The 20,125-nt window shown below is 48.8% G+C and overlaps 1 protein-coding gene across 4 annotated transcripts in view; it reads left to right on the forward strand.

Annotated features, from left to right (window-relative positions):
* Positions 1-20,125, forward strand: part of PHC1 (polyhomeotic homolog 1) — a 142,997-nt gene that overhangs the window by 45,644 nt on the left and 77,228 nt on the right. For all 4 annotated transcript variants that reach the window (XM_063962090.1, XM_063962091.1, XM_063962092.1 and 1 more), the window contains exon 2: positions 14,692-14,819. In XM_063962090.1, the coding sequence (XP_063818160.1) occupies positions 14,692-14,819 (128 nt within the window). The remainder of the gene's footprint in view (positions 1-14,691; positions 14,820-20,125) is intronic.

A 20,125-nucleotide genomic window follows, 5' to 3' on the forward strand; every position in this document is an offset into this window, starting at 1 on the left:
GTGTGGCCTCATTACATAAAAGACTGGACAAAGCAGAGTCCAGGGAGAAAGCAGAGAGTTAATCCACGGATTGGACTGGGTCACAGGACCCTCCTGGGTCTCAAAAACGTCCCCTATCCCAAATAGTGGACACTGGTACCGACACGGATTCTGACTCCAGTGTCGACTACGATGATGCAAAATTACACCCAAGGGTGGCAAAAAGTATTCAGTGTATGATTATTGCAATAAAAGATGTTTTGCATATCACTGAGGACCCCTCTGTCCCTGATACGAGGGTGCGCATGTATAAGGAAAAGAAACCTGAGATAACCTTTCCCCCATCTCATGAGATTAACGAGTTATTTGAAAAAGCTTGGGAAACTCCAGATAAAAAACTGCAGATTCCCAAAAGGGTTCTTATGTCGTATCCTTTCCCTGCACAGGACAGGGTACGTTGGGAATCCTCTCCCAGGGTGGACAAGGCTTTAACGCGCCTGTCCAAGAAGGTGTCGCTGCCGTCTCCGGACACGGCAGCCCTCAAGGATCCTGCTGATCGCAGACAGGAGACTACTTTAAAGTCTATTTATGCGCATACGGGTGCTTTGCTCAGACCGGCAATAGCATCGGCATTGGGTATGTAGCGCAAGTTGCAGCATGGACAGATACCTTGTCAGCTGACCTTGATACCCTAGACAGGGATACCATTTGATTAACCTTAGCCCACATTAAAGACGCAGTCTTATATATGAGGGACGCACAAAGAGACGTTGGGCTACTGGGTTCCAGAGCCAATGCCATGGCTATTTCTGTGAGACGAGCTCTATGGACCCGCCAATTGACGGGTGATGCAGACTCGAAGAAGCATATGGAGGTTTTACCTTACAAGGGTGAAGTGTTGTTTGGGGAGGGGCTCGCGGACCTGGTTGCCACAGCTACCGCAGGTAAATCTACCTTTTTACCTTTTGTTCCCCAACAGCAAAAGAAAACTCCACAGTATCAGATGCAGTCCTTTCGGTCGCATTAATCCAGAAGAGGTCGGGGCTCCTCCTTCCTTGCCAGAGGTAAGGGTAGAGGAAAGAGAACACCTGCTTCGGCTAGTTCCCAGGAGCAGAAGTCCTCCCCGGCTTCTACAAAATCCAACGCATGACGCTGGGGCTCACCTAAGGGAGTCCGCACCAGTGGGGGCGCGCCTTCGACTTTTCAGCCAGATCTGGATTCTTTCAGACGTGGATCCTTGGGTGATGGAAATTGTTTCCCAAGGCTACAAGCTGAAATTCGAAGAGGTGCCCCCTCGCCGATTTTTCAAGTAGGCACTGCCAGCTTCACCCCCCGGAGAGGGGAGTAGTGTTAGCAATTCAAAAGCTGTGTCAACAGCAAGTGGTGGTCAAGGTTCCTCTGGTCCAACAGGGAAAAGGGTATTATTCAACCCTGTTTGTGGTCCCGAAGCCGGATGGTTCGGTCAAACCCATTTTAAATCTAAAATCCCTAAACTTGTACTTGAAAAAGTTCAAATTCAAGATAGAATCGCTCCGAGCTGTAATATCCAGCCTGGAAGGGGGGGATTTGATGGTGTCACTGGACATAAAGGATGCATACCTTCATGTCCCCATATACCCCCCTCATCAGGAGTACCTGAGATTCGCTGTACAAGACTGTCATTACCAGTTTCAGACGTTGCCGTTTGGGCTTTCCACGGCCACGAGGATTTTCACCAAGGTATTGGCAGAGATGATGGTGCTCCTGCGCAGGCAGGGAGTCACAATTATCCCATACTTGGACGATCTCCTGATAAAGGCGAGATCGAGAGACCAGTTGCTGAAGAGCGTGTCGCTCTCCCTAAAAGTACTGCAACAGCGCGGTTGGATTCTGAATCTGCCAAAGTCACAATTGGTTCCAACGACTCGGCTATCATTCCTAGGCATGATTCTGGACACGGAACAAAAGAAGGTTTCTCTGACGTCCTAAGTGGATGCTGGGACTCCGTAAGGACCATGGGGAATAGCGGCTCCGCAGGAGACTGGGCACAACTAAAGAAAGCTTTAGGACTACCTGGTGTGCACTGGCTCCTCCCTCTATGACCCTCCTCCAGACCTCAGTTAGAATTTAGTGCCCGGCTGAGCTGGATGCACACTAGGGGCTCTCCTGAGCTCCTAGAAAAATAAAGTTTATTTTAGGTTTTTTATTTTCAGTGAGATCAGCTGGCAACAGACTCACTGCTACGAGGGACTAAGGGGAGAGAAGCGAACCTACCTACTTGTAGCTAGCTTGGGCTTCTAAGGCTACTGGACACCATTAGCTCCAGAGGGATCGAACACAGGGCCCGACCTCGATCGTTCGTTCCCGGAGCCGCGCCGCCGTCCCCCTTACAGAGCCAGAAGCAAGAAGAGTCCTGGAAATCGGCGGCAGAAGACTTCGGTCTTCAAACAAGGTAGCGCACAGCACTGCAGCTGTGCGCCATTGCTTCCCGTGCACACCTCACACTCCGGTCACTGATGGGTGCAGGGCGCTGGGGGGGGGCGCCCGCGCCCTGGGCTGCAATATTAAGTACCTTGGCTGGCAAAAAAAACACATAATATAGTCATAGAGACTATATATGTGTAAAATACCCCTGCCAGATATACATAGAAAAAAGCGTGAGAAGTCCGCCGAAAAAGGGGCGGGGCTATCTCCCTCAGCACACTGGTGCCATTTTCCCTCACAGCTCCGCTGGAAGGATCGCTCCCAGGCTCTCCCCTGCAGTTTCCAGACTACATAGGGTAAAAAAGAGAGGTGGGCACTAAATTTAGGCGCAATATTGTGTATACAAGCAGCTATTGGGAAAAATCACTCAGTTAAAGTGTTAATCCCTGTGTTATATAGTGCTGTTGGTGTGTGCTGGCATACTCTCTCTCTCTGTCTCCCCAAAGGGCTTTGTGGGGTCCTGTCCTCAGCATTCCCTGTGTGTGTGTGCGGTGTGTCGGTACGGCTGTGTCGACATGTTTGATGAGGAGGCTTATGTGGAGGCGGAGCAAGTGCCGATAAATGTGATGTCACCCCCTGCGGGGCCGACACCTGAGTGGATGGACTTGTGGAAGGAATTACGTGAAAGTGTCAACTCCTTACATAAAAGGTTTGACGACATATCAGATGTGGGACAGCCGGCTTCTCAGCTTGTGCCTGCCCAGCTGTCTCAAAAGCCATCAGGGGCTCTAAAACGCCCGCTACCTCAGATGGCAGACACAGATGTCGACACGGATACTGAAACCAGTGTCGACGACGATGAGACAAATGTACATTCCAATAGGGCCACACGTTACATGATTGAGACAATAAAAAATGTGTTGCACATTTCTGATATTACCCCAGGAACCACAAAAAAGGGTATTATGTTTGGGGAGAAAAAACTACCAGTGGTTTTTCCCCCATCTGAGGAATTAAATGATGTGTGTGTGAAGAAGCGTGGGCTTCCCCCGATAAGAAACTGGTAATTTCTAAAAGGTTACTAATGGCGTACCCTTTCCCGCCAGAGGATAGGTCACGTTGGGAAACATCCCCTAGGGTGGATAAAGCGCTCACACGTCTGTCAAAAAAGGTGGCACTACCGTCTCCGGACACGGCCGCCCTAAAGGAGCCTGCTGATAGGAAGCAGGAGGCTATCTTGAAGTCTGTATATACACACTCAGGTATTATACTGAGACCAGCTATTGCTTCAGCATGGATGTGCAGTGCTGCAGCTGCGTGGTCAGATTCCCTGTCGGAAAATATTGATACCCTAGACAGGGACACTATATTGCTATCCATAGAGCATATAAAAGACTCAGTCTTATACATGAGAGATGCACAGAGGGATATTTGCCGGCTGGCATCTAAAATAAGTGCAATGTCCATTTCTGCCAGGAGAGGATTATGGACTCGGCAGTGGACGGGTGATGCAGATTCTAAAAGGCACATGGAAGTTTTGCCTTATAAGGGTGAGGAGTTGTTCGGGGATGGTCTCTCGGACCTCGTTTCCACAGCAACAGCTGAGAAGTCAGCATTTTAACCCCATGTTCCCTCACAGCCAAAGAAAGCACCGTATTATCAGGTACAGTCTTTTCGGCCCCATAAAGGCAAGCGGGTTAAAGGCGCGTCCTTTCTGCCCAGAGGCAGAGGTAGAGGGAAAAAGCTGCAGCATACAGCCAGTTCCCAGGAGCAAAAGTCCTCCCCCGCTTCCTCCAAGTCCACCGCATGACGCTGGGGCTCCACAGGCAGAGCCAGGTACGGTGGGGGCCCGTCTCAAAAACTTCAGCAATCAGTGGGCTCGCTCACGGGTGGATCCCTGGATACTTCAAGTAGTATCTCAGGGGTACAAGCTGGAATTCGAGACGTCTTCCCCCCCCGCCGTTTCCTCAAATCTGCCTTGCCAACAACTCCCTCAGGCAGGGAGGCAGTGCTAGAGGCAATTCACAAGCTGTATTCCCAGCAGGTGATAGTCAAGGTGCCCCTCCTTCAACAAGGACGGGGTTACTATTCCACAATGTTTGTGGTACCGAAACCGGACGGTTCGGTGAGACCCATTTTAAATTTGAAATCCTTGAACACATATATAAAAAAATTCAAGTTCAAGATGGAATCGCTCAGGGCGGTTATTTCAAGCCGGGACGAGGGGGATTACATGGTATCACTGGACATCAAGGATGCTTACCTGCATGTCCCCATTTACCATCATCACCAGGAGTACCTCAGATTTGTGGTACAGGATTGTCATTACCAATTCCAGACGTTGCCGTTTGGTCTGTCCACGGCACCGAGGGTATTTACCAAGGTAATGGCCGAAATTATGATACTCCTTCGAAAAAAGGGAGTTTTAATTATCCAGTACTTGGACGATCTCCTGATAAAGGCGAGGTCCAGGGAGCAGTTGTTGGTCGGGGTAGCACTATCTCGGGAGGTGCTACAACAGCACGGTTGGATTCTAAATATTCCAAAGTCACAGCTGGTCCCTATGACACGTCTACTGTTCCTGGGGATGGTTCTGGACACAGAACAGAAAAAAGTGTTTCTCCCGGAGGAGAAAGCCAAGGAGCTGTCATCTCTAGTCAGAGGCCTCCTGAAACCAAAACAGGTGTCGGTGCATCACTGCACGCGAGTCCTGGGAAAAATGGTAGCTTCCTACGAAGCAATTCCATTCGGCAGGTTCCATGCAAGGACTTTTCAGTGGGACCTGTTGGACAAGTGGTCCGGATCGCATCTTCAGATGCATCGGCTGATAACCCTGTCTCCAAGGACCAGGGTGTGTCTGCTGTGGTGGCTGCAAAGTGCTCCTCTTCAAGAGGGCCGCAGATTCGGCATACAGGACTGGGTCCTGGTGACCACGGATGCCAGCCTTCGAGGCTGGGGGGCAGTCACACAGGGAAGAAACTTCCAAGGACTATAGTCAAGTCAGGAGACTTCCCTACACATAAATATTCTGGAACTGAGGGCCATTTACAATGCCCTAAGTCAGGAAAAACCCCTGCTTCAAAACCAGCCGGTACTGATCCAGTCAGACAACATCACGGCAGTCGCCCATGTAAACCGACAGGGCGGCACAAGAAGCAGGACGGCGATGGCAGAAGCCACAAGGATTCTCCGATGGGCGGAAAATCACGTGTTAGCACTGTCAGCAGTGTTCATTCCGGGAGTGGACAACTGGGAAGCAGACTTCCTCAGCAGGCACGACCTCCACCCGGGAGAGTGGGGACTTCACCCAGAAGTCTTCCACATGATTGTGAACCGTTGGGAAAAACCAAAGGTGGACATGATGGCGTCCCGCCTCAACAAAAAACTGGACAGGTATTGCGCCAGGTCAAGGGACCCTCAGGCAATAGCTGTGGACGCTCTGGTAACACCGTGGGTGTACCAGTCAGTGTATGTGTTCCCTCCTCTTCCTCTCATACCCAAGGTACTGAGAATTATAAGACGGAGAGGAGTAAGAACTATACTCGTGGCTCCGGATTGGCCAAGAAGGACTTGGTACCCGGAACTTCAAGAGATGCTCACAGAGGACCCGTGGCCTCTAACTCTAAGAAGGGACCTGCTCCAGCAAGGACCCTGTCTGTTCCAAAACTTACCGCGGCTGCGTTTGACGGCATGGCGGTTGAACGCCGGATCCTGAATGGAAAGGCATTCCGGATGAAGTCATCCCTACCCTGATCAAAGCCAGGAAGGATGTAACCGCAAAACATTATCACCGCATTTGGCGTAAATATGTTGCGTGGTGCGAGGCCAGGAAGGCCCCTACAGAGGAATTTCAACTGGGTCGATTCCTGCATTTCCTGCACACAGGAGTGTCTATGGGCCTAAAATTAGGATCCATTAAGGTTCAGATTTCGACCCTGTCGATTTTCTTCCAGAAAGAACTGGCTTCAGTTCCTGAAGTTCAGACGTTTGTCAAGCGGGTGCTGCATATACAGCCTCCTTTTGTGCCTCCAGTGGCACCTTGGGATCTCAATGTAGTTTTGGGGTTCCTAAAATCACATTGGTTTGAACCGCTTAAATCTGTGGATTTGAAATATCTCACATGGAAAGTGGTCATGCTGTTGGCCTTGGCTTCGGCCAGGCGCGTGTCAAATTGGCGGCTTTATCCTGTTTAAGCCCTTACCTGATTTTTCATACGGTCAGGGCAGAATTGAGGACTCGTCCTCAATTTCTCCCTAAGGTGGTTTCAGCGTTTCACCTGAACCAGCCTATTGTGGTACCTGCGGCTACTAGGGACTTGGAGGACTCCAAGTTGCTGGACATAGTCAGGGCCCTGAAAATATATGTTTCCAGGACGGCTGGAGTCAGAAAATCTGACTCGCTGTTTATCCTGTATGCACCCAACAAGCTGGGTGCTCCTGCTTCTAAGCAGACTATTGCTCGTTGGATTTGTAGTACAATTCAGCTTGCACATTCTGTGGCAGGCCTGCCACAGCCAAAATCTGTAAAAGCCCATTCCACGAGGAAGGAGGGCTCATCTTGGGCGGCTGCCCGAGGGGTCTCGGCTTTACAACTTTGCCGAGCAGCTACTTGGTCAGGGGCAAACATGTTTGCTAAATTCTACAAATTTGATACCCTGGCTGAGGAGGACCTGGAGTTCTCTCATTCGGTGCTGCAGAGTCATCCGCACTCTCCCGCCCGTTTGGGAGCTTTGGTATAATCCCCATGGTCCTTAGGGAGTTCCCAGCATCCACTAGGACGTCAGAGAAAATAAGAATTTACTTACCGATAATTCTATTTCTCGTAGTCTGTAGTGGATGCTGGGCGCCCATCCCAAGTGCGGATTGTCTGCAATACTTGTACATAGTTATTGTTAACTAAATCGGGTTATTGTTGTTGTGAGCCATCTTTCCAGAGGCTCCTCTGTTGTCATGCTGTTAACTGGGTTCAGATCACAGGTTGTACGGTGTGATTGGTGTGGCTGGTATGAGTCTTACCCGGGATTCATAAATCCTTCCTTATTGTGTACGCTCGTCCGGGCACAATATCCTAACTGATGCTTGGAGGAGGGTCATAGGGGGAGGAGCCAGTGCACACCAGGTAGTCCTAAAGCTTTACTTTTGTGCCCAGTCTCCTGCGGAGCCGCTATCCCCCTTGGTCATTACGGAGTTCCCAGCATCCACTACGGACTACGAGAAATAGAAGTATCGGTAAGTAAATTCTTATTTTTTTTTTATTTTCTCTATCGTCCTAGTGGATGCTGGGGTTCCTGAAAGGACCATGGGGAATAGCGGCTCCGCCGGAGACAGGGCACAAAAAGTAAAGCTTTTTCCGATCAGGTGGTGTGCACTGGCTCCTCCCCCTATGACCCTCCTCCAGACTCCAGTTAGATTTTTGTGCCCGGCCGAGAAGGGTGCAATCTAGGTGGCTCTCCTAAAGAGCTGCTTAGAAAAAGTTTAGCTAGGTTTTTTATTTTACAGTGATTCCTGCTGGCAACAGGATCACTGCAGCGAGGGACTGAGGGGAGAAGGAGTCAACTCACCTGCGTGCAGGATGGATTGGCTTCTTGGCTACTGGACATCAAGCTCCAGAGGGACGATCACAGGTACAGCCTGGATGGTCACCGGAGCCGCGCCGCCGGCCCCCTTGCAGATGCTGAAGACAGAAGAGGTCCAGAATCGGCGGCTGAAGACTCCTGCAGTCTTCAAAAGGTAGCGCACAGCACTGCAGCTGTGCGCCATTTTCCTCTCAGCACACTTCACACGGCAGTCACTGAGGGTGCAGGGCGCTGGGAGGGGGGCGCCCTGGGAGGCAAAATGATTACCTAAAAAGGCTAAAAATACCTCACATATAGCCCTAGAGGCTATATGGAGATATTTAACCCCTGCCTAATTTTTCTAAATAGCGGGAGACGAGCCCGCCAGAAAAGGGGCGGGGCCTATCTCCTCAGCACACGGCGCCATTTCCTCTCACAGCTCCGCTGGTCAGGACGGCTCCCAAGTCTCTCCCCTGCACTGCACTACAGAAACAGGGTAAAACAGAGAGGGGGGGGCACATTTATGGCGATATTTTGATATAACAAGCAGCTATAAGGGAGCACTTATTATAAGGCTATCCCTGATATATATATAGCGCTTTTGGTGTGTGCTGGCAAACTCTCCCTCTGTCTCCCCAAAGGGCTAGTGGGTCCTGTCTTCGTTAGGAGCATTCCCTGTGTGTCTGCTGTGTGTCGGTACGTGTGTGTCGACATGTATGAGGACGATATTGGTGTGGAGGCGGAGCAATTGCCAAATATGAGGATGTCACCCCCTAGGGAGTCGACACCGGAATGGATGCCTTTATTTATGGAACTACGGGATAGTGTCAACACGCTAAAGCAGTCGTTTGACGACATGAGACGGCCGGACAATCAATTAGTGCCTGTCCAGGCGACTCAAACACCGTCAGGGGCTGTGAAACGCCCTTTGCCTCAGTCGGTCGACACAGACCCAGACACAGGCGATGACTCCAGTGGTGACGGTGACGAATCAACCGTATTTTCCAGTAGGGCCACACGTTATATGATTTTGGCAATGAAGGAGGCGTTACATTTAGCTGATACTGCAGGTACCACTAAACAGGGTATTATGTGGGGTATGAAAAAACTACCTATAGTTTTTCCTGAATCAGAAGAATTAAATGACGTGTGTAATGAAGCGTGGGTTGCCCCTGATAAAAAGCTGATAATTTCAAAGAAATTATTGGCATTATACCCTTTCCCGCCAGAGGTTAGGGAGCGCTGGGAAACACCTCCTAGGGTGGACAAGGCGCTAACACGCTTATCTAAACAAGTGGCGTTACCCTCTCCTGAGACGGCCGCACTTAAAGATCCATCAGATAGGAGGATGGAAAATATCCAAAAAAGTATATACACACATGCAGGTGTTATACTACGACCAGCTGTAGCGACTGCCTGGATGGGCAGTGCTGGGGTAGTTTGGTCAGAGTCCCTGATTGAAAATATTGATACCCTGGACAGGGACAATATTTTACTGTCGTTAGAACAAATAAAGGATGCATTTCTTTATATGCGTGATGCACAGAGGGATATCTGCACACTGGCATCACGGGTAAGTGCTATGTCCATTTCGGCCAGAAGAGCTTTATGGACGCGACAGTGGACAGGCGATGCGGATTCAAAACGGCATATGGAAGTTTTGCCGTATAAGGGGGAGGAGTTATTTGGAGTCGGTCTATCAGTGGTGGCCACGGCTACAGCCGGGAAATCCACCTTTCTACCTCAAGTCACTCCCCCACAGAAAAAGGCACCGACTTTTCAACCGCAGCCCTTTCGTTCCTTTAAAAATAAGAGAGCAAAGGGCTATTCATATCTGCCACGAGGCAAAGGTAGAGGGAAGAGACAGCAACACGCAGCTCCTTCCCAGGAACAGAAGCCCTCCCCGGCTTCTACAAAAGCCTCAGCATGACGCTGGGGCTTCTCAAGCGGACTCGGGGACGGTGGGCGGTCGTCTCAAAAATTACAGCGCGCAGTGGGCTCACTCGCAGGTAGATCCCTGGATCCTGCAGATAATATCTCAAGGGTACAGGTTGGAATTAGAGACGGATCCACCTCGCCGTTTCCTGAAGTCTGCTTTACCAACGTCCCCCTCCGAAAGGGAGACGGTTTTGGAAGCCATTCACAAGCTGTACTCTCAGCAGGTGATAGTCAAGGTACCTCTTCTACAACAAGGGAAAGGGTATTATTCCACTCTTTTTGTGGTACCGAAGCCGGATGGCTCGGTAAGGCCTATTCTAAATCTGAAGTCCTTGAACCTGTACATAAAGAAGTTCAAGTTCAAAATGGAGTCACTCAGAGCAGTGATAGCGAACCTGGAAGAGGGGGACTTTATGGTATCCTTGGACATCAAGGATGCGTATCTCCACGTTCCAATTTACCCCTCACACCAGGGGTACCTCAGGTTCGTTGTACAAAACTGTCACTATCAGTTTCAGACGCTGCCGTTCGGATTGTCCACGGCACCTCGGATCTTTACAAAGGTAATGGCCGAGATGATGATTCTTCTTCGAAGAAAAGGCGTATTAATTATCCCATACTTGGACGATCTCCTAATAAGGGCGAGGTCCAGAGAACAGCTAGAGATGGGCTTAGCACTGTCTCAAGAAGTGCTAAAACAGCACGGGTGGATTCTGAATATTCCAAAATCCCAGTTAATGCCGACAACTCGTCTGCTGTTCCTAGGGATGATTCTGGACACGGTTCAGAAAAAGGTTTTTCTCCCGGAGGAAAAAGCCAAGGAGTTATCCGAGCTTGTCAGGAACCTCCTAAAACCAGGAAAGGTGTCTGTACATCAATGCACAAGAGTCCTGGGAAAAATGGTGGCTTCTTACGAAGCGATTCCATTCGGCAGATTCCACGCAAGAATTTTCCAAAGGGATCTGTTGGACAAATGGTCAGGGTCGCATCTTCAGATGCACCTACGGATAACCCTGTCTCCAAGGACAAGGGTGTCTCTTCTGTGGTGGTTGCAGAGTCCTCATCTATTGGAGGGCCGCAGATTCGGCATACAGGATTGGATCCTGGTGACCACGGACGCCAGCCTGAGAGGCTGGGGAGCAGTCACACAAGGAAGAAACTTCCAGGGAGTATGGACGGGCCTGGAAACGTCTCTTCACATAAACATTCTGGAACTAAGAGCAATATACAATGCTCTAAGCCAGGCAGAACCTCTGCTTCAGGGAAAACCGGTGTTGATCCAGTCGGACAACATCACGGCAGTCGCCCATGTGAACAGACAGGGCGGCACAAGAAGCAGGAGTGCAATGGCAGAAGCTGCAAGGATTCTTCGCTGGGCAGAGAATCATGTGATAGCACTGTCAGCAGTGTTCATCCCGGGAGTGGACAACTGGGAAGCAGACTTCCTCAGCAGACACGATCTTCACCCGGGAGAGTGGGGACTTCATCCAGAAGTCTTCCACATGCTGGTAACCCGTTGGGAAAGACCAATGGTGGACATGATGGCGTCTCGCCTCAACAAAAAACTGGACAGGTATTGCGCCAGGTCAAGAGATCCGCAGGCAATAGCTGTGGACGCGCTGGTAACGCCTTGGGTGTACCAGTCGGTGTATGTGTTTCCTCCTCTGCCTCTCATACCAAAAGTATTGAGAATTATACGGCAAAGAGGCGTAAGAACGATACTAGTGGTTCCGGATTGGCCAAGAAGGACTTGGTACCCGGAACTTCAAGAGATGATCACGGAAGATCCGTGGCCTCTACCTCTAAGGAGGGACTTGCTTCAGCAGGGTCCCTGTCTGTTTCAAGACTTACCGCGGCTGCGTTTGACGGCATGGCGGTTGAACGCCGGATCCTAATGGAAAAAGGCATGCCGGAAGAAGTCATTCCTACTTTGATTAAAGCAAGGAAAGAAGTAACCGTGCAACATTATCACCGAATTTGGCGAAAATATGTTGCGTGGTGCGAAGATCGGAGTGCTCCGACGGAGGAATTTCAACTGGGTCGATTCCTACATTTCCTGCAATCAGGATTGTCTATGGGTCTCAAATTGGGATCTATTAAGGTTCAAATTTCGGCCCTGTCGATTTTCTTTCAAAAAGAATTGGCTTCCGTCCCTGAAGTCCAGACCTTTGTTAAGGGAGTGCTGCATATACAGCCCCCTGTGGTGCCTCCAGTGGCACCGTGGGATCTCAATGTAGTTTTGGATTTTCTAAAATCTCATTGGTTTGAACCACTAAATAAGGTGGATTTGAAATATCTCACTTGGAAAGTGACCATGCTTCTAGCCCTGGCTTCTGCCAGGAGAGTGTCAGAATTGGCAGCTTTATCTTACAAAAGCCCATATCTGATTTTCCATTCGGACAGGGCAGAACTGCGGACTCGTCCGCATTTTCTCCCTAAGGTGGTGTCAGCATTTCATCTGAACCAGCCTATTGTAGTGCCTGTGGCTACAAGTGACTTGGAGGACTCCAAGTTACTGGACGTTGTCAGAGCATTAAAAATATATATTGCAAGAACAGCTGGAGTCAGAAAATCTGACTCGTTGTTTATATTGTATGCACCCAACAAGATGGGTGCTCCTGCGTCTAAGCAGACGATTGCTCGTTGGATCTGTAGCACAATCCAACTGGCACATTCTGTGGCAGGCCTGCCACAGCCTAAAGCTGTAAAGGCCCACTCCACAAGGAAGGTGGGCTCATCTTGGGCGGCTGCCCGAGGGGTCTCGGCATTACAACTTTGCCGAGCAGCTACGTGGTCAGGGGAGAACACGTTTGTAAAATTTTACAAATTTGATACTCTGGCTAAGGAGGACCTGGAGTTCTCTCATTCGGTGCTGCAGAGTCATCCGCACTCTCCCGCCCGTTTGGGAGCTTTGGTATAATCCCCATGGTCCTTTCAGGAACCCCAGCATCCACTAGGACGATAGAGAAAATAAGATTTTACTTACCGATAAATCTATTTCTCGGAGTCCGTAGTGGATGCTGGGCGCCCATCCCAAGTGCGGATTATCTGCATAAATTGTACATAGTTATTGTTAACTTATTCGGGTTATTGTTGTAGGAAGCCATCTTTCAGAGGCTCCGCTGTTATCATACTGTTAACTGGGTTTAGATCACAAGTTGTACGGTGTGATTGGTGTGGCTGGTATGAGTCTTACCCGGGATTCAAAATCCTCCCTTATTGTGTACGCTCGTCCGGGCACAGTACCTAACTGGAGTCTGGAGGAGGGTCATAGGGGGAGGAGCCAGTGCACACCACCTGATCGGAAAAAGCTTTACTTTTTGTGCCCTGTCTCCTGCGGAGCCGCTATTCCCCATGGTCCTTTCAGGAACCCCAGCATCCACTACGGACTCCGAGAAATAGATTTATCGGTAAGTAAAATCTTATTTTTTTTTTACTGTAATACTAGGGTATTCAATTATCCGCAAATTCGCTGCAATTTTTCGCGGCAATCGGCCGAAAATTGCCGCGAAAACGCTCCGTTTTTCGACCTATTCAATTCCGACCGGGTTTCACGTGAAAATTCTTGCAGTGAAAAGTGCAGCTGAAAATGGGGAAATCAGCCTGTACCCCAAAAAATGCTAAACTAACATAGGAAAACAGAAGAGAAGTGTGTTAGAGATCACATTAGAGCGTTTTTGGGGACTTAAATTGTGTGAAATGGCTGTTATATGCATTTTTTTTTAAAATGCAAAAAAATTATAGAAAGCAAGTTTTTTTTTTTAGCAAAATAAATGCTCTCATTAAATTTGGGGTACATGAAAATGGGTATAAGTATATATTTGGGTCATTTTAGGGTACTTTAAAAAAAAAAAGTGGAAACAGACAGATTACTCCCATCTGCAAGCCTAAAAAACACCTGTCCCACTCATAATGCACCCCGATATACCTGTCCCATACCTTGAACCCCAATTTCCATCACTTTTTACTTTTTCACCCCAAAAATGACATGTCATTATTGGCCAATTAAAAATAATTAAAAACTTCAACGTGCCTAATTAGTCATTAAGGGGGGTGTCCCAGGAGTTCTGTACCATATCCAAACATTTTTACCTTAAAATAGTGACTTTTCCCAACTTTTCACCTGCTTCAGAGAAGGTGAAGTGAAATTAGTGAAAAAATGATCACCGATAAATTTTCCAGGATAATTAAATAGCCTGTAATTGCGTTTCACGTGAAAAGTCCGTTTTTTCACCCGAAAACCGGACTTTTCACGTGAAAAGTCCGTTATCACTGCTAATTGAATATACCCCATAGGCTTTTTTTAAGAAGTCACGGCGCCGTGCCTGTAGTAAAAGCATAATAAATAAATAAAATTGGTTTAAACAAAGGTGGTTTTAACCAGCCAACCCTGTTGCAAGCACAATTTTGCTGTACTTGGGTTCGAGCTCCCCCATCAGGCCAGACAGACGTAGGTGTCGGAGTCATGGAAATCTGCATTGTAACATATGTAAGATGCGCTAACCTGACTGGCATCATTTTTCACTGCCTCTGCCTCTTTAGTAGAGAAATGTTTGCAAGTAAGTAGTAATGTGCAAAAATATATATTTATTATTATTTGGTACATATAGAGGCAAAATTAAATATTCCATAAAAACAAATCTTATCTGAACTCATACTCTGAAATCTGATGTGTACAGTATGTGGCTGCCTGAGAACATGGTGGGGGAGGCGTAATTTCAGTAAAAGAAATCTGAAGCTCATTTGGTTCTTAAAAACTCTGCATACAGCGAACTAAGGGAATTTTATTTTTTTAATTAAATCCTTTTTTATTTTAGATCTGGGCGCCAACATGGAGACCGAGAGTGAGCAGAACTCCACCTCGACCAATGGGAGCACAGCGCCTGGTGCCAGTTCCCGTCCACAGATATCACAGATGTCTCTATATGAACGCCAGGCTGTACAGGTTTGCTATATTTGTTATATAGACCTAGTTATATTATATGCTATTTATATTAAATACACTAGTGCTTCCTGTGATGTGTTATTCAAGACTTAGAAGCTTAGGGTTTTTAATTGCCAGCCATAAGGAACACATAAGGGCTCATTTAGAATTTTATGCAATTATTGTTATTTTCTCTAACGTCCTAGTGGATGCTGGGGACTCCGTCAGGACCATGGGGAATAGCGGCTCCGCAGGAGACAGGGCACAAAAGCAAGCTTTTAGGATCACATGGTGTGTACTGGCTCCTCCCCCTATGACCCTCCTCCAAGCCTCAGTTAGGTTTTCTCTATCGTCCTAGTGGATGCTGGGGTTCCTGAAAGGACCATGGGGAATAGCGGCTCCGCAGGAGACAGGGCACAAAAAGTAAAGCTTTTCCAGATCAGGTGGTGTGCACTGGCTCCTCCCCCTATGACCCTCCTCCAGACTCCAGTTAGATTTTTGTGCCCGGCCGAGAAGGGTGCAATTCTAGGTGGCTCTCATAAAGAGCTGCTTAGAGAAAGTTTAGCTTAGGTTTTTTATTTTACAGTGATTCCTGCTGGCAACAGGATCACTGCAACGAGGGACAGAGGGGAGAAGAAGTGAACTCACCTGCGTGCAGGATGGATTGGCTTCTTGGCTACTGGACATCAGCTCCAGAGGGACGATCACAGGTACAGCCTGGATGGTCACCGGAGCCGCGCCGCCGGCCCCCTTGCAGATGCTGAAGTAAGAAGAGGTCCAGAATCGGCGGCTGAAGACTCCTGCAGTCTTCTAAAGGTAGCGCACAGCACTGCAGCTGTGCGCCATTTTCCTCTCAGCACACTTCACACGCAGTCACTGAGGGTGCAGGGCGCTGGGGGGGGGCGCCCTGGGAGGCAAATGTAAACCTATATAAAGGCTAAAAATACCTCACATATAGCCCCCAGAGGCTATATGGAGATATTTAACCCCTGCCTGTATTCACAAAATAGCGGGAGACGAGCCCGCCGAAAAAGGGGCGGGGCCTATCTCCTCAGCACACGGCGCCATTTCCTCTCACAGCTCCGCTGGTCAGGACGGCTCCCAGGTCTCTCCCCTGCACTGCACTACAGAAACAGGGTAAAACAGAGAGGGGGGGCAAATTTAATGGCAATATCTTGATATATATAAAGCAGCTATAAGGGAGCACTTATTATAAGGCTATCCCTGTCATATATAGCGCTTTTTGGTGTGTGCTGGCAGACTCTCCCTCTGTCTCCCCAAAGGGCTAGTGGGTCCTGTCTTCGTTTAGAGCATTCCCTGTGTGTCTGCTGTGTGTCGGTACGTGTGTGTCGACATGTATGAGGACGATATTGGTGTGGAGGCGGAGCAATTGCCAAATATGGGGATGTCACCTCCTAGGGGGTCGACACCAGAATGGATGCCTTTATTTATGGAATTACGGGATAGTGTCAACACGCTAAAGCAGTCGTTTGACGACATGAGGCGGCCGGACAATCAATTAGTGCCTGTCCAGGCGCCTCAAACACCGTCAGGGGCTGTAAAACGCCCTTTGCCTCAGTCGGTCGACACAGACCCAGACACAGGCACTGATTCCAGTGGTGACGAATCAACCGTATTTTCCAGTAGGGCCACACGTTATATGATTTTGGCAATGAAGGAGGCGTTACATTTAGCTGATACTACAGGTACCACTAAACAGGGTATTATGTGGGGTGTGAAAAAACTACCTATAGTTTTTCCTGAATCAGAAGAATTAAATGACGTGTGTGATGAAGCGTGGGTTGCCCCTGATAAAAAGCTGATAATTTCAAAGAAATTATTGGCATTATACCCTTTCCCGCCAGAGGTTAGGGAGCGCTGGGAAACACCTCCTAGGGTGGACAAGGCGCTAACACGCTTATCAAAACAAGTGGCGTTACCTTCTCCTGAGACGGCCGCACTTAAAGATCCATCAGATAGGAGGATGGAAAATATCCAAAAAAGTATATACACACATGCAGGTGTTATACTACGACCAGCTATAGCGACTGCCTGGATGTGCAGTGCTGGGGTAGTTTGGTCAGAGTCCCTGATTGAAAATATTGATACCCTGGACAGGGACAATATTTTACTGTCGTTAGAACAAATAAAGGATGCATTTCTTTATATGCGTGATGCACAGAGGGATATCTGCACACTGGCATCACGGGTAAGTGCTATGTCCATTTCGGCCAGAAGAGCTTTATGGACGCGACAGTGGACAGGCGATGCGGATTCAAAACGGCATATGGAAGTTTTGCCGTATAAAGGGGAGGAGTTATTTGGAGTCGGTCTATCAGATTTGGTGGCCACGGCTACAGCCGGGAAATCCACCTTTCTACCTCAAGTCACTCCCCAACAGAAAAAGGCACCGACTTTTCAACCGCAGCCCTTTCGTTCCTTTAAAAATAAGAGAGCAAAGGGCTATTCATATCTGCCACGAGGCAGAGGTCGAGGGAAGAAACAGCAACAGGCAGCTCCTTCCCAGGAACAGAAGCCCTCCCCGGCTTCTACAAAAGCCTCAGCATGACGCTGGGGCTTCTCAAGCGGACTCGGGGACGGTGGGAGGTCGTCTCAAAAAATTACAGCGCGCAGTGGGCTCACTCGCAGGTAGATCCCTGGATCCTGCAGATAATATCTCAGGGGTACAGGTTGGAATTAGAGACAGATCCACCTCGCCGTTTCCTGAAGTCTGCTTTACCAACGTCCCCTTCCGAAAGGGAGACGGTTTTGGAAGCCATTCACAAGCTGTACTCTCAGCAGGTGATAGTCAAGGTACCTCTTCTACAACAAGGGAAGGGGTATTATTCCACTCTAATTGTGGTACCGAAGCCGGATGGCTCGGTAAGGCCTATTCTAAATCTGAAGTCCTTGAACCTGTACATAAAGAAGTTCAAGTTCAAGATGGAGTCACTCAGAGCAGTGATAGCGAACCTGGAAGAAGGGGACTTTATGGTATCCTTGGACATCAAGGATGCGTATCTCCACGTTCCAATTTACCCCTCACACCAGGGGTACCTCAGGTTCGTTGTACAAAACTGTCACTATCAGTTTCAGACGCTGCCGTTTGGTTTGTCCACGGCACCTCGGGTCTTTACAAAGGTAATGGCCGAGATGATGATTCTTCTTCGAAGAAAAGGCGTATTAATTATCCCATACTTGGACGATCTCCTAATAAGGACAAGGTCCAGAGAACAGCTAGAGATGGGATTAGCAATATCTCAAGAGGTGCTAAAGCAGCACGGATGGATTCTGAATATTCCAAAATCCCAATTAATGCCGACAACTCGTCTGCTGTTCCTAGGGATGATTCTGGACACGGTTCAGAAAAAGGTTTTTCTTCCCGAGGAAAAAGCCAAGGAGTTATCCGACCTGGTCAGGAATCTCCTAAAACCAGGAAAGGTGTCTGTACATCAATGCACGCATCTTCAGATGCACCTGCGGATAACCCTGTCTCCAAGGACAAGGGTATCTCTTCTGTGGTGGTTGCAGAGGGCTCATCTATTGGAGGGCCGCAGATTCGGCATACAGGATTGGATCCTGGTGACCACGGACGCCAGCCTGAGAGGCTGGGGAGCAGTCACACAAGGAAGAAACTTCCAGGGAGTGTGGTCGAGCCTGGAAAAGTCTCTTCACATAAACATTCTGGAACTAAGAGCAATCTACAATGCTCTAAGCCAGGCGGAACCTCTGCTTCAAGGAAGACCGGTGTTGATCCAGTCGGACAACATCACGGCAGTCGCCCATGTAAACAGACAGGGCGGCACAAGAAGCAGGAGTGCAATGGCAGAAGCTGCCAGGATCCTTCGCTGGGCGGAGAATCACGTGATAGCACTGTCAGCAGTGTTCATCCCGGGAGTGGACAACTGGGAAGCAGACTTCCTCAGCAGACACGATCTTCACCCGGGAGAGTGGGGACTTCATCCAGAAGTTTTCCACATGCTAATAAACCGTTGGGAAAGACCAATGGTGGACATGATGGCGTCTCGCCTCAACAAAAAACTGGACAGGTATTGCGCCAGGTCAAGAGATCCGCAGGCAATAGCTGTGGACGCGCTGGTAACACCTTGGGTGTACCAGTCGGTGTATGTGTTTCCTCCTCTGCCTCTCATACCAAAGGTATTGAGAATCATACGGCAAAGCGGAGTAAGAACGATACTAGTGGCTCCGGATTGGCCAAGAAGGTCTTGGTACCCGGAACTTCAAGAGATGGTCACGGACGATCCGTGGCCTCTACCTCTAAGACAGGACCTGTTTCAGCAGGGACCGTGTCTATTCCAAGACTTACCGCGGCTGCGTTTGACGGCATGGCGGTTGAACGCCAGATCCTAAAAGGAAAAGGCATTCCAGAAGAAGTCATTCCTACCTTGATTAAGGCAAGAAAGGAAGTCACCGCGAAGCATTATCACCGCATTTGGTGGAAATATGTTGCGTGGTGCGAGGATCGGAGTGCTCCGACGGAGGAATTTCAACTGGGTCGTTTCCTACATTTCCTGCAATCAGGATTGTCTATGGGTCTCAAATTGGGATCTATTAAGGTTCAAATTTCGGCCCTGTCAATATTCTTCCAAAAAGAATTGGCCTCAGTTCCTGAGGTCCAGACTTTTGTCAAAGGAGTACTGCATATACAGCCTCCTGTGGTGCCTCCGGTGGCACCGTGGGATCTAAATGTAGTTTTAGATTTCCTCAAATCCCATTGGTTTGAACCACTAAAAAATGTGGATTTGAAATATCTCACATGGAAAGTGACTATGTTACTGGCCCTGGCGTCCGCCAGGAGAGTATCTGAACTGGCGGCTTTATCTTATAAAAGCCCTTATTTAATTTTCCATTCGGATAGGGCAGAGCTGCGGACGCGTCCGCATTTTCTCCCTAAGGTGGTATCAGCGTTTCACCTGAACCAGCCTATTGTAGTGCCTGCGGCTACAAGCGACTTGGAGGACTCCAAGTTGTTGGACGTTGTCAGAGCTTTAAAAATATACATTTCAAGGACGGCTGGAGTCAGAAAATCTGACTCGCTGTTTATACTGTATGCACCCAACAAGTTGGGTGCGCCTGCTTCTAAGCAGTCGATTGCTCGTTGGATTTGTAACACAATTCAACTTGCACATTCTGTGGCAGGCCTGCCACAGCCTAAATCTGTTAAGGCCCATTCCACAAGGAAGGTGGGCTCATCTTGGGCGGCTGCCCGAGGGGTCTCGGCATTACAACTCTGCCGAGCAGCTACGTGGTCAGGGGAGAACACGTTTGTAAAATTCTACAAATTTGATACCCTGGCAAAGGAGGAC

This window comes from Pseudophryne corroboree, chromosome 3 (assembly GCF_028390025.1).
Source record: "Pseudophryne corroboree isolate aPseCor3 chromosome 3, aPseCor3.hap2, whole genome shotgun sequence".
Taxonomy (NCBI): domain Eukaryota; kingdom Metazoa; phylum Chordata; class Amphibia; order Anura; family Myobatrachidae; genus Pseudophryne; species Pseudophryne corroboree.